Raw genomic sequence first — 27,167 nt, 5'->3', positions numbered from 1 at the left:
TGATACACTGACGAGCTTTACCGACGAGCCACAAAACCGCAGTTTTACTCGCCTGTCGATCATGGCCTTTAGTTTATCAAAAGTATTACGTCACCTTCATGCATCAAGGAATACTGATAACCAACTTTTTTGTTTTAGTGTCATCTTTATGAGAGTGGTGTTGCAGTAGGATCCTTGTGTGCTCCATTATGCGTCACAAAAGATATCCATTCTCTAACCTGTCACTCCTTCGAAGCTACGAAAGAAGCAGTCTTCAGTGCAGAGTGGCATGACACACGTCTAGGTAAATGAACTTTACATAAATATAATAATAATATAATAAAAATACTGAAAGTTAAAGTAGAGATGAATAATATAACTCTTAAAGTCACCCCAATTTATGCTATACATACTAGGATAGGTCAAAGGGGAGCTAATGAGGACATTTGAAATTAAAATCTTATAGGTCAGGGAAATAAGCAAAAAAAGTAGCCTGTTTGTGACACTGAACCGGCCAGGAAAACGACAGTTGTTTTGAGTAGTATGGACCTCTTTAACCTTTCAGTAGACGCAGTTTAATTTTGTGTATCAGTATTGATAAACATATCAGTCTTTAAGAACTATCTTAAACAAAAATAAAACATTATTTCACTAAGACTTATGATAAAAAAAACGGATGTGGCAGTCCAGTGGGACTGCCGGTAGAAGTTATACTTCTATACACGCATTCGGCGTTACAAATTTATATGTGAGTCAACCTGCATAATCATTACATAAGTAAAGCTATAGGTAAGAGAGAGCAGAAAGAGAAACAGAATTAGGTATATTGGTATATGGTGCATCGTTTGCTGTATATAAACAACATTTGACCTGTAATAGGAGTATAGTAAATGAAGGATTGAATCAATATTTTGATGAAAATGTATATTTTTATTTTAATATATGTATGAAAGGAGTTGAATGCAAAAAAAAAATTTTACACATACTCTGCAGTAAAATTTATTGTTTATTTTGTTATTAATATAACAATACAGTACAATACACTGCAACATAATTCAATATAATAATACAATACAAATTAAAATGTAATACTCATAAGTATTTAAAAATGACAATATACATAGCTTACTTACGCATATGTTTAATTTACCATGATAATAATATTAATAAAAAATAATAATAATATTAATAAATATTAAATATATTTACACAAAAAACATTTTTATTCTCGAGAGAGAAAAAGAGAGAAAACATATCTTCTGTCTCTCTCTTACCTATACCTTACATATGTAATGATTTTGCCGATTCACTCCCCTACAAATTTCCAACGTCGAACGCGCGTATAGAAGTATAACTTCAAAAAATGTTTGTGGAAGATAAAAATAAAAAACCAACAACACGGATTATATTGTAAATTTTCATTTTATTTTAAAATTTCGCATTTTTGCGTATATTACATATATTTAATAAGATTAACATGGGATTTTTAAATATTTCAAAAATAAAAAAGGAAATTCGTACTGAGATTCGAACTCACATATACCAGCGTATGAACAAAACACGCAAAAAATTTGCCAATTAGACATAACAGTAATGTATTTCAAAATTGACACTTCTCGGTCATGCATTCTCCAGAGAGAAAGAGAGAAAATATATCTTGTCTCTCTCTTACCTATATCTCACATATGTAATGATTTTGCCGATTCACTCCCGTACAAATTTCCAACGTCGAACGCGCGTATAGAAGTATAACTTCAAAAATATAAGGAATGGCAAAAAACATCATAAAATTAAGCCGGCCTATTGTTACAGTCATTGCAAATTGGATTTACATGTTCTAAACAAAGATACTTTTTACAAATTGAACAAAAATATTTCGTTTTTCGATTCTTTTTTCATTCACAGTCACCACACCTTCCAATTGCTCCCGGAGTTCTTTGAAGTGGCACGACATATTCATCCAAATGACAGAACTCCTTTAGTCAAATCCTTATTGTCTTATGTATATAGACATTTTGACTTCGATTCTTCTGGTGGTTGTACATAAGACTAAATGATAAATTTGTCAAAAACTTCTCGTCGAGTCTTTGTGGAATTTGGAATGTTTTTTTTTTTTTTATTATTTTTATGGCTTCGGCAGTTTGCCATACAGCCAGTATTTGGAATGTTACAATTGTAACTTTATTATTTGGAATGTTACAATTGTAAATAATAAAGGAATTTATTGCTGTAACATTTAAAAGGTTATACAAAACAACCATAGGCTTTCTTCTACTACAACGTGCCACATCATATTGTGCGCATAATTTATATGGCATTAGTGTTTCTTTTGAATTAAACCCAAATGTACTAGAGCCAATAGGTCGTTCTTGATTGTTAGAGAAATATGCAGGAATTTCTCTTTAATTTACTTTTATTGTTTTCAAGAGAGTGAAACCATTTTCCTTCAAGCTTATACCAAGATCAACACTGGTGTACCAATTGTCGGTGATAACATTTCTCTTAGATCCGTAGAGATGTTGGCAGGCCTATTTCGCCATTGGCTTGGTACTAGTATCTAGACGATATAGACCACCCACTTGGTTTTGCCAACGTATACTTCCATGTTACTGGTATAAAATACCTTCGCATCAGGCAGTGCAAATATTTTTATACCGGATCTATTTTATTTGCTTGGTATGTACTGGCGGAACGAGCACCGTCCTCTAAAAGCCTCCAACTTTTCGTCCACGGTTACCTATTACGAACGAGAGAAACATTTTTTCTGATTTTCGTTCCACTTGGTAATAAGATCTTCTATTGGCGCTAATTTATCCAAACTAACTCTATTATGCCTTGTATTGATATCATCAGTTCGCATGTACCTTAGTAAATTTTTGAATCTCGTCCCGAAGGTCATTCAGAGATGAAATCGACGAGGCTATGGAGAAAAGAACCCTGCGAGATGGAGACTGGAATGACAGGGAAAATTGGAGAAAACGGTTGAGTGAAGGAAGACAGTGAAAACTGTGGAAATCCTTAGTAGTAGTAGTGATGTTCATTGTCAGTCGTAAACTCTATACCAGTGCCGTCCGTTTTCCACAAGTCTGTTGTATTAAGGTGACTTGCCTTTCTTACACCTGCAAGATATGAGACCTAAAAGGGCACGAATTTCATCAATGTTTGTTGGGTATATATCTTGATCGCGACTGAACTTCTGCTTTTCTGTTTCTATTTTTGTATTGGTTGGTCCTATCAACAATAATTTGCGCCATATCAGTATTAAATAGATTGTTCTAGATATCTAAAATATCGGTTTTCTATCTAACACATTATTTTAAACCAGGAAGCTGCAGAAGAATATTTTCAGTTTGAGTTCTGACGTTCTTAGGGGCAATATGCTTAGCCCATTTTGTTTTATTATCTTTGCCCAAAAAATATGGACCAATGGCAAAATCTGTCTCATCATCTAATTCCTCATTTTGCTATTCCGTATCGCTTCCCTTCAAGTTTTCTGCTACATAATCTTCTTCTCCCGATTCCTCTTCATCATCATACTCACCCGTCGAAACTTCTTCAAAAAGTGCTAACAATCTTTTTTTTCCTAATCCATAATATCTGAAAAATAAAGTTTTATAAAGAATTATAAAACAATTACTTACAAAATTCTATTACTTTTCTAGACGCACACGGTCCACTGCACCGGTTTTACAAACTACAAGGTACAGAGCCGGAGAAACTCAAGTTTGGCTTTAGAATTGACCGTCATTGACTCCCACCGGTCTCCTAGACAAGCTGCGTCTACTGTAAGGTTAACAAAAACCTATATGTTTATGCATAAAAACCTGCAGTCGATTTTTTGGACTTTTGGACTTAATTAGTTATTAGCTCAAGAGCCAAGAGCAGGCAAACGTAGTAGAGGAAGACCACCTACACGTTAGGCTGACAACATCAGGCGTATCACGAAAAATTGGCAACAAAGAGCAGAAAATCGCAAAGAATGGAGGGGTTTAAGGGAGGTCTATGTCCAGCAGTGGACGTGATAAATAAAGACTGGCTTATGAGGAATTAGTTATTAACAAATTAATGTAAAAAAACTGTAAATTTTCGCTTTTTTCGTCTATCGGCAAAAGGTGAAGCATTTGAAACAAATTTCTTCTTCTTCCTACTTTATAAATAGGCTTAATGCCTGTTTTACTTCGGTTTTTAGCCTCAATTGACGTTGTCTGACCATCTTTTCCTCGGTCGTCCCAATGATCTTCATCCATTTGGCGATTTGTCTCTTGCTATTATTACTATTCTATTTTCTGTCATTCTTTCGATGTGTTGATTTAATTCCACTTTTCTTCTTTTGGTCCACGCGTTTATTTCCTCTATACCACATCTCGCTCGTATTTTCTCACTTCTTACTCTGTCTCTTAGAGTTTAGTTTGTTATTTTTCGTAAGACTTTCATTTCTGTTGTTTCCAGTAGTCTTTGTGTTTTCGCCGTATCTGATCTTGTTTCCGCTATGTACGTCATTATCGGTCTTATTGTTGATTTATATATCCTGGTTTTCGTTTCCGTTGTAAGGTATTTGTTTCTCCAGATTGTGTTGTTGAGACATCCTGCTGCTCTGTTTGCCATGTTCACTTGTTTTTATACTTCTTCTTCCACTTTTCACTTGTTCTATTAGTTTGTTATTTACGACTGGTTTACATCGTCTCGGTTCTGCTGATATCACTATCGCTTTAGTTTTCTCTGTTGAGATCTCCATGTTGTATATGAGCGCCGTATCTTCGAATTCTTTAATTAATCTTTTACGTCATCTTCATTTTCGGCTGTTATTATGGCGTCGTCGGCGTAGCATATTATCCTTATTTCCTTTTCTCCCATTCTACATCCTCTTCTTTTTTTAACTTTTTTATTATTTCATCCATTATCAGATTAAATATTAATGGGCTCAGCGAATCTCCTTGTCTAATGCCAGTTTCATATTTGATAGGTTGTGAAATGAAATGAAAACTCACACTACGCCTCTCCATCCTCAATTGAATGATCGAAAGAGATAATATAACTGTTTGTCAATACCTTTCAAAGTTTGTCCCTGATAATCAAAAAGATTGGGATACTTTAATTCCTCTATCCCTATTAGCCTATAGAAGTTCCGAAGATGAGTCAACTGGTTATTCTCTATCAATGATGATCACCGAAAGATAAATGAAGCTTCCTGAAGATCTTATTTTCGGAAGAAGCACGTTTATTCCTGACGTACATCGAAAATTAAAAAAAAATTGGAAAAAGTCTGCGAATTTGCTCGTTAAAGTTTGAAGCTTCAGAAGTGATAAAGCCAAAGCCAGGCTCGTCATGCATGCTACCGGTACAACTTTCGAAAGAGGTGACCTAGTATAGTTATACAATCCCACACGTAAGAAAGGACTTTGTCCGAAACTTAACCGAAACTGGGAAGACCCGTACACCCTCCTGCAGAAAATAAACGATCTGGTCTACCGTATCCAGTTTTCAGCTAGAAGTAAACCCAAGGTAGTTCATATCGAGAGACTCGCTCCATACCATGGAACTGATCCTATTGGTTTCAATCGATCCCTGATAGTCCAAATATTCGAGGTGAATAACTATAAAGGAGGGAACAGTTTTATGAAAGTTCCTTAAGACCTATCCCACATAGAAAAAGTCCCTTGCCGAAAAAGAAGAAGTAGTTCGAGAACATTCAAGATGACATCTAAAATTCATGAAATGTCTAGTGAAGTTTGGAACGTCAGAAAATATACCTATATAAAAAATGTTCTTGACAGTAGAGTAACAGTAATATTTTGAGTTTTGAAGTTTATATTTGTCCGTTTGTTAAAAGGATTGTAAACAAGTTGGTGTTCAAAAAGTGTAACAATATTAAAGGACTACGCTCCAAATACTACAATTAAGAGTACCTACCCGTAATTACTAATAATGTTAAACTGTTTTAGTGTTTAAATCAGTACCAAAAGACATCCAAGCCATTCACTGGTTCGACAATGGAATTGTAAAATATCCGTCAGAAAAAGAGTTCCTACAAACCATAAGAGCCGTAGTAAAAAATAAGTTTAACCTAACGTTGGCTTATGATACAGCTATCCGATTATCAAGACTTAAACCCACATACGAAGAAAAGAATAGATTGAAGAGGAGAAAGGAAATAGACAATCTATGGTTATTGTTACAGGATAACGAATATCTTCTGTCAGCTTTATTTACAGATAAGGATGTGTTTCCCCAACTTCTAGGTAATTATTTGTTATTATTTGTTAAACAATATATAACAAAATACGTTGTTACACTTATACTGTTTGAAATTTCAAATAGCAATAGCAATAAAAAAGTTTGAAATGGTTGACACTATATTTAATGCATTTTTGTTACAGAATCGCGTTCTTCTTCCTCTTTGCATATTGTCTTAAATACAAATGTCACAATTATCTACTAGACCTCCCTGATCCACTTTCTCCGTGATTTACGCCGATTCATCAAACTTTTTATTTCTTGTAAACTTTTATTTCATTTTACTCTCAGTTCATTTATTCTAGTTTCAAAGTTTTCACTTATTCTTCCTTTTTCTTTTGTAATTTTTTTAGCTTCTACCACTTTCTTTATTAATTTTATCGATCCTTGCGATATACTCCTTTTTTTATTATTCATATATTCTAATATCTTAATTTTTTTCTAGATACCATATTATTTGCTATTTTCGTTTTAGTTTAATTAAGTTTATATTCTGTACATTAGAGTCTATCAATCTCTCGGCGTAATCGTTGACTACGTTTGGTTATGTTGTTCTACTACTTTATCGTTATTCTTTTCGCCAATCCGGCTATTAAAGTTACGTAATAAAATTTTCTATCGATTATTTTAAGTTTTGTCGATTACTTTCCTCACTTCATCAAAAAAGTCTTCTTTTGTTTGGACGGATTGGTCATCTGTGAGAGTATCTTTGCATCTTTATTCATAAATGCAAGTCTTTACATAAGTAATGTTCAATTGTATCTATTTCTGTATTTCTGTTTCTGTATTTATATTCTTCTCTGTTTAAATTTTCCCTTGATTTTTTTTGTTTTTTGTTGAGCCTAGGATGTTGATGGTTAATAATTGAGCTTCTTTAGCAATTTCTTCAAATGTTCCCATTCCTGGTAAGTTCAAAGTTGCGCAATTCATAATCCATTCGTCGCTTAGTTCTAATTCCGTGTTTTTCGCCATTGTTCCAGGTTGTCTAGTCCATTTTGCAAAATTATGTTTTTATAGAAGATGCAGTGCAGATCTGTAATCCCAACCTCCAACTTGGAAGACCAGTGAAAGTTTGTATCGAGCTCTTTTTCCTTTAGACTAATTGTCTGCCATGCTTAAGTGATCAGCCTTCCATGTCTGGTTCTTCTGTTCAAAAGCACAACGTTTGACGTTGTATCCTAGGCAGGAGCCTTTGCAGAGTGCTATCCACCTGACCAGATAACACTGTTTTTTCGAGAAGTATTGATCACCTATCTCTCTACTTTTTCTAGGCTTAAGATCGACTGTATCGAATCTACTCAGTTCACTCCAAAACCAACCAGACAAAGTAGTAATTTATTAATTTTGATACCGTTTTTACTTCCGAACATAAACTTTTGTCCATAAAGTATCTTTTGCATGTTTCCTTTAAGATGAGACTGTATTTACAATCAAAAATTTTTTGTTAGAATATTTGTAAAAATGAACATTTGATATTATTTTTTGTAAGATATCAATACGATTTTAGGTACATGCGGTCCCTACTTTGCCGTAGAATACCTAGAACCCATTCCATCCATGTCGTCGATGTTAACAGCCAGCGACAGTATGGAAAATTGGGGAAAACGTTTAAAACTAGCGGTTCAAATACTAGATCTATTAGAAAAACTAGAAACCAAATTTAGGGAACCCTTTCACCTTTGTGACCTTAAACTGGAGCATTTTGGTGTAGTGAAAAACCAGAACACTGTTAAATTTATCGATTTGGATGGAGTGCTACCAAAATCCGTTGTTAATTCGATTATAAAAGAAGTTGAGTATTGTAAAAGTGATAATGACTGTGATTTCATTGATTGTCGTTCAAGATGCGAAAATGGAAACAAATGCAGCAGTTATGTAGCAAACAATAATTTGCAAATTGTTTGCGAAAAAATATTTCTAGGTAAGTTAACCAAATCATTTAGTCAAAACAGTTTATGAGAAAGAATAACGACGAATTTTGAAAAAGGTAAGTGAATAATTTAGGTGTTAAAAATAATAACAGAGTTCTTTAAGCAGAATAAAGTTCTTTAAGCAAGTAAGTAAGTAAAAAGCAAGAAACCAATTCGCTAAGAATTTTGCTTAGTTGAGGAGATATGTTGTAGAATGCAATTTTTGGATTCCCCATGTCTCTCATAACATCTTTATCAACGTCTGTTTTGCCTTGCAATTCTTAGAAGGCACAGATTAAAGCGAAATTCTGAATTTGGTTTCGAAAATTAGTCTACGATTTTATTATCAGATGTCGCTACATTGCGTCTATACGAAGCCATGTTAGAGTTGCTCCCTAAGACAGAAAAGATTTGTTTCATGTTCAGAGCGATTGCGAAAGACGTTCTGATGAGGCTTAATAGGCCGAAATACGTATAAGCGGATGCGCAAGCGCCCTGTACGTGAAATCAAATCTTAACTGTCTTTTCCTTTTTAAAAAGCAAGTATATAAAGATATAAAGGTATAAAATGTTAATTAAATTTTCCCATAAGCCTGTTCATTCATTTGAGCTCGCTCTCTATAGTGTTTTCTTTTTTTTTTATAAAGCTGTGATTAATACTACTGCTGGATTCTTCGTTTCTTTATTTACTGCCTCTGCTCAAGATCTTACTTGGGGTTTTTTATTCTGTTGTAACATGACAGTTAGGGGACAGAAAAACTAAGGGTAACACAAAGGCGAATGGAGAGATCAATGCTGGGCCTGACCTGAAAGATCGCGTGAGAAATGAGGAGATACGCCGACGAACTGGCGTAGACGATATTATACTGCGAATCAATAAACAAAAGTGGAGGTGGGCTGGACATGTTGCTAGAATGGTAGATGGAAGATGGACGAAGAGATTATTGGAGTGGAGACCAAGAGCCGACAAGCAAAGTCGAGGCAGACCACCCACCCGATGGACCGACGACCTAAGGAGAATAGAAACAAACTGGATTGCAGCAGCTAGAGATAGAGAGAACTGGAGACGTTTGGAGGAGGCCTATATCCAACAATGGATGTGAAAATGGGGCTGGATGATGATGATGATGATACTTATTTTCACATCAGAAATTAAGATCTTCGTCCATCACACTTAAATTTTTACTAATTTCCATTCTTATTCAACAGTTCTGCACTTTCATTGGCACTCACCTGTAGCAGGAGGCCAATTTTGTTGCTGTTTACATTTGTTTATTTTTATTATATCAATTCAAAATTAGGCCCCGGATAGTAGGTTGGAATGCACCATATGTAAGTACATTCTTCTGTTATGGCTGTTGGGTCAACCTATGTTTGGTATATAACTGGAGTATTTTGTCCATGTCATGCGACACCCAGAACGATATGAAATCCTCCATCTTATTATTCAGGGCAAAATATGTGGAAAGAGGGGTCCAGGTCGAAGAAGATCATTAAGGCGTCGTAACCTACGTGAGTGGTTTTATCAGTCTTTGTCGACCCCCTTCAGAGCTGCGGTGAATAAAACTATGGTAGCTAATGGACATAGCACGGAGAGAAGAGATGTTAAGTATGATAGAGATCAGGACCTTCACTAGTTGTAACCTTGTAACATCGTCTTAATCATATATCTGTTGACTTTTTTGTAGCTTCTTGGTAATATGTGACTGGATTTGATTGGAATATTCAAGTCGAGTCACGTTTTGATCATAGTTAATTTTTAGTACACCGTTGTATAGAATGTAAACAGATGATCAACTATTGACCATCTGTTTACTGTTACCCAGCTAATAAAAAAAAAGTAGCACGAAATCAACCAATACATCTCCTCTACGTGGACCCTAAAAAAGATGATGATAGTGGGTCACAATAAAAACTCCGGGAAGCTCTCGAGAAAACAAATATTAGTTTAAACTTAATCAAGGCTGTTCAAGACCTCTACAAGAACAATACAAGTAAAATAAAGAAAGGTCATTAGGTATCCAAGGGTTTCACTATGAGCAAAGGACTGAAACAAGGATGCTGCGTGTCCCCTACTTTGTTTAAGATCTACTCGGAGCAAGCGATGAAGAGGTGGAAAAGGAAATATTGAAACATGGGAGTTTCGCTAAACGACGCAATATTGTACACATTGAGTTTTACAGACGACCAGATAGTGATGGCCCAAGACTATTCTTCTTCTTATGGTGCCCTATCCAATTAGTGAATGTTGGCGACAATTCTGGCATACTCCTCTCGGTCTTGTGTGGCTCTAAAGAGTGCATGGGCATCGAGGTTTGTCCAATCCCTTATGTTTTTAAGCCATGAGTATTTCTTTCTTCCGATGCCCCGTTTTCCTTCTATCTTTTGAAGAAGAAGAATACGAACTTTTGGGGCTAGAAGTAAATATCAAGAATACTGAATCAGTGAGGTATGGCCACTAAAAGGAAAAAACTTAAAAGCTTTAGAAGCAACAGAAATGGACTTCTAGAGACGAGCGGCTGGAAAATCAAGATTAGACAGAGTTAGAAACGAAAAAATACGAGAAATTATGGATGTTAAGCACAATATAACAGAGGACATCAGAATAAATCAACCAATCAAGATGATATGGACACGTCCAAAGAATGGATAAACACATACCAAAGAAAGTATTGAACTAGACACCGCATGGAAGAAGAAAGCAAGGTAGACCGAGATTAAGTTTTAGAGAAGGAATCGATAAAGGTAGAGGGTGAAGAAAACCTTTGGAACGAGCGAGATAAATGGAGACTGGAAATCAGAAGAGGGCGTAGAACGTTATAAACTGATTGATTGATATTGTATAGAATGTTTCATATACTAATACGGATCCTTGTGATACCCCAGCAGTTAATATTATCTCCGTTTTTGCCACAATCACGAGCATTATCTTTTAGTTGTCATCATCATTCTGGCTTTACAACTCTGCGTGGGTCCTAGCCTCCTCAATAATTTCTTTCCAGTCGTCCCTATCCATCGCCTTTCTCCGCCCAGGACGTATTCCCATATTTCTCATCTCTTCATCGATGTTATCAAGGAACCTTGTTCTAGGTCTTCCTCTTCTTCTCTGACCAATGGGTCTATCACGGAGCGTTTTTCTAGCTGGGTCATTTTGTTCCATCCGCATTACATGTCCTATCTACTTCAGACGTCCTATCTTAATATGTTTTGCGATATTAAGTTCCTGGTATATTCTATAAAGTTCGAATTTGTATCGTCTTCTCCACACTCCGTTGTCATTCACTGCTCTATAGATTCGCCTTAGTACTTTTCTTTCGAAACATCCTAACATATTTTCATTATTGTTTGTTAGAGTCCAGGTCTCTGAACCATATGTTATTACTGGGCGTATTCAAGGTTCAGACAGGTCGCCCTGAATTCGTACTCTTCATTCAACTTTTTCAACAGTTACTTTTGTTAAATTTAACAACTGATTTGGTATTCCTGCCTCTTTTATTGCTTTGAACATTTCTCTTCTATTCACAGAGTCGTAGGCTGCTTTGTAGTCTATAAATATGTGATGAGTATTAATGTCATATTCTAGTGTTTTTTTCCAAAATTTGTTTCATTGTTGCAATATAATGAATTGTCGATTTACCACCTCTGAAACGCCTGGTGTTTTCATACTATCCGTTCTGCTTATGGTGCCATATGGTGACATAGTACTGTGGAAAATATTTTATACGCTGCATTTAGAAGCGTAATTCCTCTGTGGTAAGAGCATTCAAAGATATCTCCTTTTTTGTGTATGGTGCAAAGTAATATTCCAATCATTGGGGAGGGATTTCTGTGTTCATATTTATTTTATAAGCTGCTGTAAAATCTGCTGATTATGATATCATGTCTACCTCTTTTAGACAACTACTGATTAACTTTACTAAATATTATGACACACCTTATTTTTCTACTCTCGTTATGATATGACCAGTTAACAGAATTTTTAACATCAAATATAACGAGAATGCCCTATGCTATCTTGGATTTTTTGGTTATATCGGAAATTAACTGTACCGAATATTTCGTCAATCTATTCTTCTGGAATCCAAATTGTCAATATGTAATGATTTGTAGTCGTTGCCGCTCATCTTCTAGGCAGTTCTTTAAAACTGTTTCATAGAATTAAATATTTCCAACAAACCGGCTGGTCTAAATGAACTTACGTCATCCAGAGGCTTTCCTAGTTTCAAAATTAGTCTCAGTTTTGCTTTGCTTATAAACACTGCCTCTGATTTTTCTCTAATATCTTGATCGCCGCAGTCGGCACACTATCCGGTCCTAGAGATTTATCTATCTTCATGCTTTCGGTAGCCATTTTTGTCTGTGGTGAAATGTTCGACGTATGTTTAGCATACTGATGGTTGTAGTAGTCTCGGGTTTCTAGGAAAGAGGATCTTCACTATTCTCTGTTTTTTTATCGGCGCTGCTGCTATATCAGGTTTCACAAAAGTTTTTGTGGCTATTTTGTATGTTTTCACCATATGTCCTCCAACTTTGATCATAACTTCTGCCAGCATGCGCTCTTAGTCCTCTTGATCATTTTACGAGTTCTTTTGTCAGTAATTCACAGTTATCTTGAGGTTGTGGTGGTCATGGTTCTTTGTATCATATGCCTTGCTTTTAAACATTTTGTTCTCTTTTTTTTACTTTTTTATTCCACCAATATTGTATCACATAAGTGACATATTTAGTTTTGTTACTGCTTTTTGGGCATGTATGACTTGCTGCCTCATATCGTTGAAGTTGGTAATATTACTTATCTTCTTTAATAATTTATACTATTAGTTCTCTAAAACGTTGTTGTATTAAATGTGTATCGTCTCGTGTCGTATTTCGTTACATTTATGTGTCCTATATATGTGTAGGACTTAACATAATTTTAATAATTTTTCTATCAACCGTGCATGTACGCCGTGTATTGAAACAAAAATCGTTGGATAATAGGCAACCAAATATACATATATAGTATAGATCCAACATAATAAATTAATATTCGTTTTATTTACTTAGTAGTTGATTAGTTAATGATTTGAATTATTAATGAACATTGGCGAATATTTGACTGTAATCACTCTAGATGTGGCAGAAACTGCAGATGAAGTAGTTTTAAGTTTATTGGCCAAAAAAATCGGATCGTTATAAGAAAGAACTTATAAATTGTTAACCTACAGATTTTAGGAAGTTCTTTTGGTCTCGTAAATGTTTTTAATTTTTTTTTTTTTTTTTGGAAGCCTCCTAATTGACACCGGTCGTTTTGCAAGCAATTGGCTTAATACATCATTAATTAACTATTATACAAGTTCTCGAGACTTCGCTATAATAGATTTGCTATGTATAAGCTCACCCCCAATACCCAATAGACCTTTTATTTAGCACTGGTAAATCCAAAACTATTGTATGAAGTCCAAATCGAACCTTTTCATAACATCAGTAAGTTTGCATAACATCTCAATCACGACTTTATTATCCTTAACAAGGTCTGAACAATCTAGAACAAAATTATTGAAGTCAAATAATGTTAGTTAAACAAAGAATAGTTTTCTAAGCATTGTTCTAAGAAATTTTATCAAATTTCTCTATATTTTAGGAATTCTATATATTTCATCCATGAAAAATAATGTCAATAAACCAGAAAAAGCATTTTCATCAAAATATTAAATTCTTTAAAGGATAAGAAATCACTTACCACAATTTTCGTCAGAATTAACTGGATTTTCCCCATTTTCAGGGGTTTATTTTGATCCACTATCGTAGTAATGATTATTTTCATTATTTTTTATCAATAATCGAAGTACAAATTCACTCATTGTAAGGTAAAAATACAGTTTTTAATAAACAATTTACTTATTACGACGTTAAAATGACTAATTCACATCTAAAAAAAAATTTATTTTATCGTTGATTGAATTATTCAATCAACGATTTTATCCATTGGTCATAATAGGTGCCGCCATCTACTGCTTATATTTACAAGCAGGGACTTAACGATTTGTCAAAATTGCTATATAGAATTACACTGATTGATTTCTGAACCCTCCAGTTAGTATGATAAAGCTATTCCAATAAAAATAATAGAACTCCATGATTTTTTTAAATAGATTCTAAGTAAATATTTGTTTTTTCAACAGTTACTAAAAATATATTATCATAAAATATTGTTTTCAAATATGTTTAATTTACGTTTTTCATTTTCGTTTATTTTAAATATTTCAGTTGAATATTCTCATCAAACAAACCACATATATTTTGTTCGTATTAAAATCAAATAATAATATTGATTTTCCGTTGCTGTACTTGGCTATCTTTCGGTAGATGTCGCAAGTAGCGTACTGTGAAGATTGTTGTCGCTACGTTTCAGTTATACCTCGGAATGAGCAGCAAAAAGCATACTTACCTGGCGTAGGGGTTACCGTGATCAATAAGGCGGTTCCCCCAGGGTGAGGCCTTCCCATTGCACTACGGTTAGGCTGACCCCTGCGATTATCCCTAATGCGGATAACTCGGGCGCGTAATTTTTGGTAGTCGGGACTGCGTACGCGCTGTCCCGGTGTTAAATAATTCAAACATAAAATACATATATTATAATACACTGACTACAGTGTCATAAACGCATTGCGTTACATGAATAAACAAATAATTCTAATTTCGCATAAAATCAAAATTAGTTTCAACTTTCAACTTAAAAAAATTAAAACCGCTTTTATAATTTGTGTCATGTATGTGCATAAAAATAATTAAATTTGGCAGTCTGTTTTTGCATAAGAAATGCTCTTGTCTCATTGAACTTTGAGCAGGTATAATATAGGTCATAATAGTAATTATGATATACACTGCGCTCCAAAATTAACGCATAATTTTAAAAACCCTGGTAAATCAAATAATTTTAATGTTTCGATTTTTGTGCTATTATTGTTACCACCGGCCACGGTATAATGTAAAATTTATCGAAAGAACGGTAAAAAACGCTGATGTTTTTACCATTTTTTGCAAAAAACTAAAAACACGCTAATTGTGCTTCAGTTTATTTCGAATTTAGTTGAGTTGGATTAGGTTGTGCTGAACGTTTAAAGGGGTTTTTCAAGTTTATTAAGTGTTTCTTCTTTGAAATGAACCACCAGCAGCAAGAAAATCGAAATTTGTCAGAAAGTGACTGTTTTAGAATCGTTACTCTTCGCGAAGAAGGATACACTCAAGTAGAACTCGCTGAACGTTTTAACGTCACCCAGTCAACCATTTCAAGAGTGTTAATCCTCCTAATCAAGACCGGTTTTTGACACTTCCTACACTGAGACAAAGGTTTGTTACCAGTACTTCTCTACAAAATGAATTTTTGGATCGTTATAACTTTAGAATCAGCCAAAATACGATTAGAAGAAGACTTGCCGAAAACGACCTACACCCTGGAAGAGCACCAATTGGCCCCTTATTGACCAGAGACCATAGAAGACAAAGATTGCATTTTGCTCGTGAACATGTTGATTGGAATAATGACGATTTGGGAAGAATATTGTTCACCGATGAATCCAGGTACTGTCTTTTTTCTGATGACAGGAGAAACCGAGTATATAGAAGGCCTGGGGAAACACTACGTACAGTGTAACACCGTAGGGACTGTACATTATGGCGGCGGCTCGGTAATGGTGTGGGGTGGGATTAATTTAGAGGCTCGTACAGAATTAGTTAGAATAGATCGCGGTCGGCTTACATCGCAGAGGTATATAACAGACATTTTAGAAGAGTATGTCGTGCCATTTACACCATTTATTGGGGATAATTTCATGCTTATGCAAGATTATGCCAGGCCACACACGGCAAGAATTGTGCAGCAGTATCGTCATGAGGTTGGAATTCCTGCCATGGATTGGCCTGCGAGAAGTCCTGACCTCAACCCAATAGAACATGTTTGGAACATCATAGGCAGACGACTTCGACAACAACCTAATACACCAAACACATTAGATGAACTGTTTTTGCGGTTGGTTGAAATTTGGGATCAAATTGATCAAGAAGAAAATCAGAACGATTATTCTCAGTATGAGAGATCGTTGTCAAGCAGTAATAAATGCCAGAGGAGGCAATACTCGATACTAGTACACGGTACTAGTATTTTCTTCAACTTTAAAAATTTCAATTTCGTCATTACTTTATAATGTTAATTTGCTTAGATCAGTTGTTTGTTTAGATGTTTAGATTTATGATGTTATATTGTTAATTTCAATACATTTTTTGTAAAAAAAGAAAAGTTTTTTATTTAAGATCTTCTAAAACAACCATAAAGCAGAAAAGATCAAACAAAAATTTTTTCATTACAACTCAAAATAAGAATTTTAAAATTATGCGATAATTTTGGAGCGCAGTGTATAATAGTCATTTATAATAAGCTTTTATTTGATATACATAAAATGTACACATTAACAGTAGGAATAAATTCAGTATGTTGTTTAAAGCTTTGGCATAGGTTTGAAGTTCCTACACCTACATGATTCCAGTCTTCTTAAGTTATGCTTCTTGGTTACTAATCTGCCAGTTCCAACGTCGGGTTTATAAATCATCTCTTCTTTAACAATAGATTTCCATATCTTTAAACTTTTTCAGTAATACACTTTAAAACCGTTTACAATTAGAGAATGCCCAGCTCAGCTGTAAATTAAACAATTTGAATAGGATATGGCTATTAAAATCGCAAAAGTAAACAAAAACTTTTTGTAAGTATTTTGTATTATTCTAATAATTATATTCTACATTCTCCAAAGTCACAGTGCATACAGCAGAGTTAAAACTCGCTTTTTCGTATCTATTCAGTCATTTTGTTACTTATGTGTAAACAAGACGCACCAAATATATTGGCAAAGGAATATAGTGGATCACACTCGACAATTTCAACCATTTGGTAAAAGATAAAAATTAAACTCTTTATGACAGCAATTTTTTAACGATAACCGAAGAAGCCCCTTGTGCAGTCCAATTAATAAATTTCAAGAAAAAGGCATTGTCATGTGAACATTTCGAAGCAAAGATAAAGAAAATAGAATCTACAAGAATCAGCGACCGAAAATGGAAAATGAAGTCTTTCAAACGGAAAAAATTAGTAAAAAACACTTTGTTCATATAAATCTTCCAAAAGTTATTCCTTCTATTAATATTTTTCAAAATGAAAGTTCAAATTTTTCACCTGTCACATTTTTACATATTATCACCCTGTCAAACCAGTGTCGTTGCGCCCTTTCTCCATTTTACTTTATCTTTGATACCTCGCGTTTTTAATAGCTTTCACCACTAATTTTCGACTATTTTTTCTCAGGCAACCTTATAACATCATATTAAGAAAAAAATTACCTAAATTTGATATCAAAAAAACATGCATATTCGTCATGAGCAGCGTATTTTATTTAAAAAATAAATGAAATAAATTATTTGTCGAAAACTAATTACTATTAAATTGAATTAAAAATAAAATTTGCTGCCACTTCTTGAATGACCACTTATTTTATTATATACGCATAAGATTAGGAGAGCCACAGAGTTCTCTGGCCACATATTAAACATGCGAAATGTGATTATGAATGATTGTATTTAAATTTAAAGTATAATAAAGTATATAGTGAATAGTGATCCTGCACGTCCTGCAGTGGCAATCTTATAAAATAAAATTTTGTTTAAATTATTTGACATCGGGACAGCGCGTACGCAGTCCCGACTACCAAAAATTACGCGCCCGAGTTATCCGCATTAGGGATAATCGCAGGGGTCAACCCAACCGATGTGCAATGGGAGGGTCTCACCCTGGGGGAACCGCCTTTTTGATCACGGTAACCCCTACGCCAGGTAAGTATGCTTTTTGTTACTCAACCCGAGGTACAACTGAACCATAGCGACAATAATCTCCAGAGTACGCTACTTGCGACATCTACTTATGAGTAGAGTAAGCAGAGCAACGAAAAATCAATAATGTAATTTGATTTCTGATATCTAAAACTATCTAAAATGTTATAAAACTTGTTTCATCGACATTTTTTTACCTAATTTGACTCATTCGTGAAAAGATATTTCCATTGGCATAAATTGGATGCAATCGAATGAGTGCAATTAACAAATACCAATATGATAGGGAGTAAAATCGATTTCATGTAATCAAGGGAAATATGCGTAAATAAAGTCGTCACAGAAACGTATCTCAAAAAGATTAACACCGTTTTCAAGCTTTGTCCAAGTCATTAACACCTAAGATTACCTAAATCACATACAATTAGTTTGTTTTGTTGTTTATCTATTTTAAAAATTATATTTTCAAGAGTTCTACGTCAATAAGTAAGAGTTTTGACGACTTTAAATCGAGCTAATGAGCGAGTTGAAGGTTTTAAAACGAGCTCCACAATTCCACATATAACCAGTTTTTAGGTGTTAAAAAGCAACATAAGAATTACAGTTTTACTTATAAAGTGAATCTAAATGATTTTTCTCACCGCAAGTATAAAATCTGTTAGTATAAATATTTATTTAATCCAAATAATTAACATTTTAGTTAAATACCCGTAAACAAGAATCAATTTTTGGTTATAAATCAACAACTTTTTGCTGCTAGTGTTTATCAGTTCTGGCAAAGAATATCACATTGTCTCGATAGTCTTTCTTTGTGATTGGATGTTTTCTCGTTTGTGGTTGTTGTAGTGTTTTAATTTTTTCACCTCTTCAGGACGTGGTTTGTTTTTCTTTGATGGTTTGGCTTTTTTTTTTTCGTTGTGTGTTTCAGCGGAGGAGGATCCTTGACAATCAGAGGTGAAAGGGTTGTTGAGCTAAAACGGGCCTTTTCAGAATTTTATTAGTAAAAATATGTTTATGAATTGACTGAATTTACTATGTATACAATTTAATTTAATTAGTGAATGTATATCGTGACTCGCGTGAGGGCAGCTGTGGCTGTATCCTCTGCAATAGACAGGTATTATTGTGCAATGGGATCGGGAAACCACAGAAAACTGATCCCTCCCTGTCTAGGCAAGCTCAAAGTGAGCATTTATTGGTTGTTACGACGATAAAAGAGAGGAGTTGCCTCCAGGATGTCATTCATCAGGGAGTTCGTTGCTGGCAAGGGCCAGTAATTTTGTTGCTGGGAAAGGGAATTTGGATATAGGTCTGTTTATTCTACGCAGGATTGCCCGTTCCACTCCCAGCAGTCTTTGTATGAGGTAACGGTGGATCGAAATATAGAGGTTGGATCTATACTCGATCACTGGCCTGATGAATGTTTTGTAAGTATGTATGAGTGTGTGTGGGTGTGTCCTTCCGAACTTACCGCAGAGAGCATTGAGTAAACCGACTCTACTCCTAGCCTTGTTATGTCCAGATCGGGTCTCCAGTTTAGTGTTTGTGTAAACACCACACTGAGGTACTCAATCCGGTCGCGAATTGGAGTCAGTCACCCCAGGGTCTAAGGTTGTTTCTTCCGGCTATGTTGTACAAGGTGAATCTGCTGCGACTGGGGTGTCTGAAGAGAATCATCTGAGTTTTATTTGGGTTAGGTGTTACTCTCCATCTTCTGCACCACCTGTCGACCAGGTCAAGGTGATTTTGAGCAAACCTAAGTACTAAATTTACGTCTCGTTCTGTTGTTACGAGAGCGGTATCGTCTGCGTAGAACAAAGTGAGCGTGTTAGTGTATCGTGGGTTTGGAAAGTCACTGTTGTATATAGTGTATAATATGGGTGCCAACAAAGAATATAAGCGCATATGCGTCTATACTCTTTGATTCTGGTATCAAAGAGACAGGACCGGACTAAGTTTTTAAAATTTATCGATGATAATAATTAAAAATGGATAATTCTCCGCCTCTTGGGTCCCTGAACAAGAACTGGAGCAACGTTCACCAAATCCAAATATGAAACAATCTTTTCCAACTCTCACAAATCAAAATGTACCTAAATTTCCATCCAAACCACAAGCAATAGTTTTTCATGCGCTTAAAAACACAAAGTTGGAAGAATATTGGTTTGCAGTGGGTGGTTTAATGCATCCCAATAATTTAGTAATTTAATATCTCCATAGCTAGACAGTGTAATCACAAAATACCTGACTCAAAATACTAATTTATGAAATGATATCATATCCTATATTTCCTGTAATGGAGAAGGATCTATGTACTAATTACAGGCAAGCGGGACATTCTGCAAAATTAGCAGTTTCGAGTCCGGAAGCTGTAGAAACCAGAAGCATTCATATCTAGATGTAAAACCTATAATCAGAAACTTAGTAATCAATGCTTGGCAGACCAAGTGGAATCAATCAACATCCAAACTACAAGAAGTAAAACATTCGATATTACCTTGGAAATCAACCCCTCATAAGCGCTTACATCAAACTATCTTATTTTTTCTGAGAATAGGACGCACTACCATCATCCATAAACATCTGCTGGAAAGTGAATTAAAATGACAGTGCTACGTATGTGATATTGTGCTCAGTGTTCGCCATATTTTACTGGAGTGTCCTTTATATTGTATGGAGTGACTTCAATATAAATTACAAGATACCTTACAAACAGTATTAAGTGCTAAATGTACTAAATAAATTGTACTAAGCCAGTGACCCCTTAAAGTTGGAGAATAAATAAATAAAAGAAAACTAAGAATGTATTTTATAATTTTTGGTTTATTCCTTATATAAGAAAACTTCATTAAGACTGTCGAAAGTTGTTTAGCTTTAAACAATCTAAAAAAATTAGTTACACCAACTAAACAAAATGGTGATGAATTATTTAACAAAGGATGTTGTTTTCCAAATATACTTGGAAAACCCACGAAGTAAATATATTTTTTACGCAATTACCTTGAAAAGTGTTCACACAGAATTATAATATAGGAAAGTCAGATAAAAATAAATTTAAATTCCTTTGTATGTGATAATTAAAATGTTTGTGAATGAAATCGCTAGAAAATTAAATAGAAGTTTGTTTAGAGAAACACTACACGAGAATCACAATTAATAATATATTGAAATGATATTTATTTAACTGTTGTCTTTATTCAATTTATAATGTCTTTATTAAAAGGTTCTTATTTTAATTTATTAAAAAGCACGATAACTTATATTAATTTATTTAACTACTCAATAATACATAATTTATTTTATACGAACGCTACAATTAAAATCGCGGGCGCGAGTCTTCAGATTTAACTGTCCCCCTCCAAATAAAATGTCCTGTTAATATATGCCAGTGCCGTTAAGCTAGAACCATCGACAGCCTTCTCGACTAGCGGCGAAATTATAACGGTAAAGGCAAACGGGTATTTTCACATCGGTTCGACCGTTTTGCTGCCGTAAACGAGATCAAAAACCAAAACCGTTCTTATCGCTCTGCTGCAGAATATTATGGAGTTCCAAGAAGCGTTATATTTAACCGAATAAATGGAAGAAAAACTTCACTGGAATCTCTCGTCGCTGGTCGGCATAAAGCCCTTTCAAAAGAAGTTGAGGGTCAACTAGAACAGCTAATTTTAGCGAGCGCCGACTTTGGTTATCCCATGGATAAAGAAGAATTATTATCTTTCGTTTAAAGTTATTGTCAAGATTCAAACATTTCCACTCCTTTCAAGCAAAATAAACCCGGTCAAGATTGGTATAAGAATTTTATGAATCGACATCCTCGATTAGCATTAAAGAAACGACAAAGTTTGCAAAATAAAAGGGCCCTGTCTTCTGATCCTTTTGTTGTAGCAGACCATAACAACAAATTGTAAATGAAAATTTATTTGATCAAATGTCCGAGCTTTTCTTCAACTGTTGCATTGGCGCTGATGGTTCTTATTTACCACCTCACATAACTCTTTAAGGAAGTGCAGTCTTACCAAGATGAAGTGAAAGTGGTTTAGATTTTCCGGGGACCACATACTCGGCAACTTCTAAAGGATATATGGAAGAGCCAGTCTTCTTTAATCGGTTTGTTGGTCAGTTTATGCCCCACGTGAAAAAAGTTAAAAGATCACTGCCAAATGTGGAGCCTACTCAAAAAGCACTCTTAATGTTTGATGGGCACAAAAGTCATATAAGTGCAAGACTTGTACAAGCTGCCCTAGAAAACCTAGCTGACTTCCTAGCCATCTAACGCACAGACTGCAGCCTCTGGATTTTTCTGTTTACAGTCCTCTAACAACGGGATGGAATAAAATATTGCTCACAGAAATGAGAATGTGTTTGGGTGTTATCAATAAGAACAAAATGTCGAAAAAGATTTTTCTATTGGCATTAAAGACTTATGGATAAAATATCTAAACTCCATTCGCTTAGCTCGGGCATATTTTGACAGATTCATTGTCGGAAACCTACAACACAACAATTCCTACTTCTCAGTATTAATAGCTAAAGCAGTGGCGGCTTTTGGGGGTAGGCAGGATAGGCCGGGCCTACCCAATAATTTTAAGAGCTTTAGAATTGAAAAACATATATTCAAAAATTATGTTAATGCATGTAAATAACTTTTAAATGTACTAAATCACTTAATACATTAGCGTCCGTTAAAACAACTATGTTATTATATTACCACAGAAAGCATCGATTCGTATTCAGGCATTTTAAATATCATTAATAGGCCTGATCGGAACTGGCCGACCCATCTCACATAAGATCCCCGTACAAAAAGCGTTTGAAGTTAAGCAGCTTGCCGGACAACGATTTATATTGTCGTCTTTATGCTTGCTGTTTAGGCACCAGACGATCGGGCCTACGCCGATCATCGTTGTCACTTGTAACGTAATTATCGAATTGTAATATAAATTTTCTTTTAAATTATGATAAAAAAATATGTAACATAATCTATAATTGTAACAGATTTTCAAACAAACAACACAATTGCAAACAAGTGCACGGTTGCCCAAATAAATTTAAAAAAAATCGTAAAGTTCGAAAAAAAAAAGATTCCCACTCTCACAAAAAAAAAATATGTATTACACACACTGGCGGCTACAGAATTTTTTTTGGGAAGGTCATGGATCTTGAGGGTGATTACTTTTCTCTGATGCAAGGTCACTTTTCGTCTTACCACCAATAGAATAAGTGGGTTTTCAAATATTTTTAGGGGGGGGGGGTCATGACCCCGTGACCCCTCCCTCTGGATCCGCCACTGATTACACATAGCTATATGTAATTTGCTAGCTTGGCCTACCCAAAATTTTACCACACCAGCCGCCACTGAGCTAAAGTATCCTACTATTGCATACTACTTTGTTTAAAAAAAGAAGAATTATTCTAAATAGTGGAAGTGTATACTAAACACATCAAATTTCGGGTAGTATATATTTAAAAAATATATTTTATTTGTTATAATTTAACATAAATATTTATTATATGGTGCAGATAAATAAATATTTATTGTCGGTAATTCGCAAAGTTCTATTTTATTTACTATGCATTTAGTTTGTTTACTATTAATATTGGCTATGAGTACGTATGCTTGGTTGTATAGTAATTTCCAGCCACTTTTAGTCTGTCAAAAAGTAACTAACTTCGCAAAAAAATAATTACTAAATTCACTAGACAGTTCGGACTGGGAATAGCGAACCGAGTTTAACTCCGGATATCATCGTTCCGGGATTTGTTGGTACAGGTTCTTTGCCAGTGGACCAAAATAAATTTCCAGAGGATGATTATGACCAAGTTGCGTTAGCTAGGTACAAATCTACTATTAAAAAATATATGACTGCCGAGGACACATTAACCACAAGTTTGGAAAATGCTGATACCAGTCAAATGACTTCTGGTTCCAACGTTTCCATAATCGAATTAACAAATGATAATGCCACTAAACGAAATGTAATTGATTTCTTCGTAAATAAATTAAAGACGAATGTAGAAAGTTCGGTTACTCCAACAACAGTCAAAGAAAGACAAATACGGCTTAAGCAACTTCAATATGGAGAAGTTTTAACTTTCGAAGAGGTTTTAGAACGACTGCGTCAAGAAGAAAAGAGAAGAAAAAGTACAGTTACAAAACGAAAAACGGGCAAAGAAGATAACAAACTAGAACAGAGAAAAAGGTTCTAAAGAATAATATTTCGGAAAGCGAATCTGATACCAACGAAGATTTGGAAAAAGAAATGCAAGAGAATATGAGACAGAGCGATAGCGATATAAGCTTGAATTCTGATACCGACAATGATACGCCTGGAAATTTTTTTAAATGGAGATGTTAGTTCGTCACAAAATACGATTGAATTAAGGCGAGAAAAAGCGCAGAGAGAAGAACAGATGGCAACAGATAGCCATCCACTAGTAATATTTCCCAACTATCAGGCTGCAATGATAGTTGCCAAGATTTACTTAATCGTTATTTTACAGTAACCACTTCGAAAACATGGTACGTTGGTCTGATATCGGAAATTGTTTCCGATAAAGAAGTGAAAATGGCATTTTTAGATCGACTAGGAAGTTCTTTTAGATGACCAATGCATCCGAAGATTCAGAATGTAGCGGTAGAATAAATTATAATGCAGGTATTTCCAGAAGGCAAAAATCCCGTAACATTATACTCTTATATTAAGTATATTGAATAAGCCTGAAAAGAGTCGAAGATTTCTCACAAATAGTATCGTTTTTATTTAATTTGTTGGTTTTAAATTTAGTTAGTCACTTAGTTGACAATGTACCATTTAATTTCTAAATAAACTAGTAAGAGAAATTATCGATTTTATTGTTTTTTTATATGCATTAAATGATAAGCTTTTGTCTTCATTTACCCATTTTATTTTATAGGTGAGTTAAATTGGGAAAAAATTGCAGTCTTCGTTTACCCCGTACATTGGGGCAAATGAGGACATTTGACTTAAGATTTTAAAAAAATTATAGAGTACTTGCTTTACCCAAATACATGTTGAAAGTCATAATTTCTTGAAGGATTATCTCTCCTCGAACACATAAAAATATACGAAAAATTTAATCACACTAATTGTTCCCAAAATATCTTAATATGTATATTTGAAATTACGGTAAGTGTCCCCCATTACCTCTACTGACCTTATAAGACGAAAATAAGGGAAATAAATTTGTATAAAAATATTTATGTTCTTTTCTGATAAAAAATCAATCATAGAATTAAAGCATTTTTTTTCTTATTATCAGTTTAGTGGGACTTTATTTCCCAAGCTCTCTATGGGTTTTTATCTTTTCAAAACATTCATTTTGTCCTGGCCTCGATTTCAGAATAAACTTGTTTTGAATATGTATATAATTAACACAAGGATTATTTCTCCCAATAATTTTAATTCTAAGTCCTTTTTCTTTTCTACGTTAACAGGAAATGCAGACTTTATTCAATTATATAAAGATTACCCAATTCTCTTGACGCAGATTTACATAAAAAGTAAAATTAGATAAAACCTATGTCGATGTAACAAGTTTATTTTAGATAGTCTTAGATATTAAAAATCAAATTATATTATTGATTTTTCGTTGCTCTGCTTGCTCTACTGACAAGTAGATGTCGCCAGTAGCGTACTATGTAGATTATTGTCGCAATGATTCAGTTGTACCTCGAATTCAGCATTACAAATCATACTTACCTGGCGTAGGGGTTAACCTTGATCAATAAGGCGGTTCCCCCAGGGTGAGGCCCTTCCATTGCACATCGGTTAGGCTGACCCCTGCGATTATCCCTAATGCGGATAACTCGGGCGCGTTATTTTTGGTAGTCGGGACTGCGTACGCGCTGTCCCGGTATTAAATAATTTAAACAAAATGTATTTTATATTTTACTACACCCTTTCACTACAAAAATTTGGATTTATCACAGAATGACAGAATACACCAGGAGCCAGTGTTCCCAAACGTAAAAAAAGAAAATCGGTAGATTGTGGAGTAAAATCGGTAGATCCTTCAAAATATAATATTTTGTTTAAATTTCATGTTTTGCAATTCATTTATTTAAGAAAAAATAAAATATGTTTATTCATTTAAATTTAATAAAATAAAAAAATGAGAACCGAGATACTGAACATAAAACGAGGTGACTAGGAATCGAATACTTATCCGAGAACCGAAAACTCGAGTATAAAACCCTTTTACAAGGAAATATTATACAACAAACAGACTATAAGTTTTTTCGTGAGGTGCACTCGGAAGCTTAGATTAACTATGCGTTGTTCCGGTTTTAAGTCTCCTAACTTGACAAATTCCCAGAACCAAGTGGTCGGGATCACAATGGATTTGGATTCATTTATTGTATTATTAGCTTTTATGACATCATGTACTTTGCAAAGTACCGCTTAGGTATCATTTAAGAATAAATTTTGGAATGTTTTCACGCGGTTTTGTGAATACACAAAAATGCTCAATGCAAATTACAGGTATCGCAAGAAAAATTGTTTTATCTCTTACATATTTCTTCTCAAATTTAAGAATAAGTAAAAATTTCTATCTGAATATAAAAGTCGGTAGAATTTAAGTCTTTGTCGGTAGATCGGTAGAAAAACGTCGAAATCGGTAGATCTACCGATTTATCGGTAGGTTTGGGAACACTGCCCAAACGTAAAAAAATAAAATCGGTAGAATTTTTTTAAAAAATCGGTAGATTGTGGAGTAAAATTGGTAGATCCTTCAAAATATAATATTTTGTTTAAATTTCATAATGTTTTGGAATTCGTTTATTTAAGAAAAAATAAAATATGTTTATTAATTTAAATCTAAAAAAATGAGAACCGAGATACTGAACATAAAACGAGAACATTGTGACTAGGAATCGAATACTTATCCGAGAACCGAAAACTCGAATATAAAACCCTTTTACAAGGAAATATTATACAACAAACAGACTACCGAGTTTTTTCGTGAAGTGCACTCGGAAGCTTAGATTAACTATGCGTTTGTTCCGATTTTAAGTTTCCTAACTTGACAAATTCCCAGAACCAAGCGGTCGGGATCACAATGGATTTGGATTCATTTATTGTGTTATTAGCTTTTATGACATCATGTACTTTGTAAAGTACCGCTTCGGTATCATTTAAGAATAAATTTTGGAATGTTTTC

The 27,167-nt window shown here is 34.4% G+C and overlaps 1 protein-coding gene and 3 non-coding genes across 4 annotated transcripts in view; 3 read left to right on the top strand and 1 right to left on the bottom strand.

Annotated features, from left to right (window-relative positions):
• Positions 1–27,167, top strand: part of aln (divergent protein kinase domain 1C) — a 34,738-nt gene that overhangs the window by 4,228 nt on the left and 3,343 nt on the right. The window contains exons 2-4 of the mRNA XM_072539555.1: positions 139–283; positions 5,922–6,218; positions 7,721–8,134. Of these exons, the coding sequence (XP_072395656.1) occupies positions 139–283; positions 5,922–6,218; positions 7,721–8,134 (856 nt within the window). The remainder of the gene's footprint in view (positions 1–138; positions 284–5,921; positions 6,219–7,720; positions 8,135–27,167) is intronic.
• LOC140447068 (U1 spliceosomal RNA) lies at positions 14,546–14,708 on the top strand. Its single transcript, XR_011951567.1, has one exon. It is a non-coding gene; the product is annotated as a U1 spliceosomal RNA (small nuclear RNA).
• LOC140447069 (U1 spliceosomal RNA) lies at positions 17,830–17,992 on the bottom strand. Its single transcript, XR_011951568.1, has one exon. It is a non-coding gene; the product is annotated as a U1 spliceosomal RNA (small nuclear RNA).
• On the top strand, positions 25,698–25,861 carry LOC140447074 (U1 spliceosomal RNA). The gene has a single exon (XR_011951573.1). It is a non-coding gene; the product is annotated as a U1 spliceosomal RNA (small nuclear RNA).

The sequence above is a fragment of the Diabrotica undecimpunctata genome, chromosome 7, assembly GCF_040954645.1.
Source record: "Diabrotica undecimpunctata isolate CICGRU chromosome 7, icDiaUnde3, whole genome shotgun sequence".
NCBI lineage: Eukaryota > Metazoa > Arthropoda > Insecta > Coleoptera > Chrysomelidae > Diabrotica > Diabrotica undecimpunctata.
Note: the sequence above shows the minus strand (reverse complement) of the source record. Positions and strands in the feature narration are given on the sequence as shown.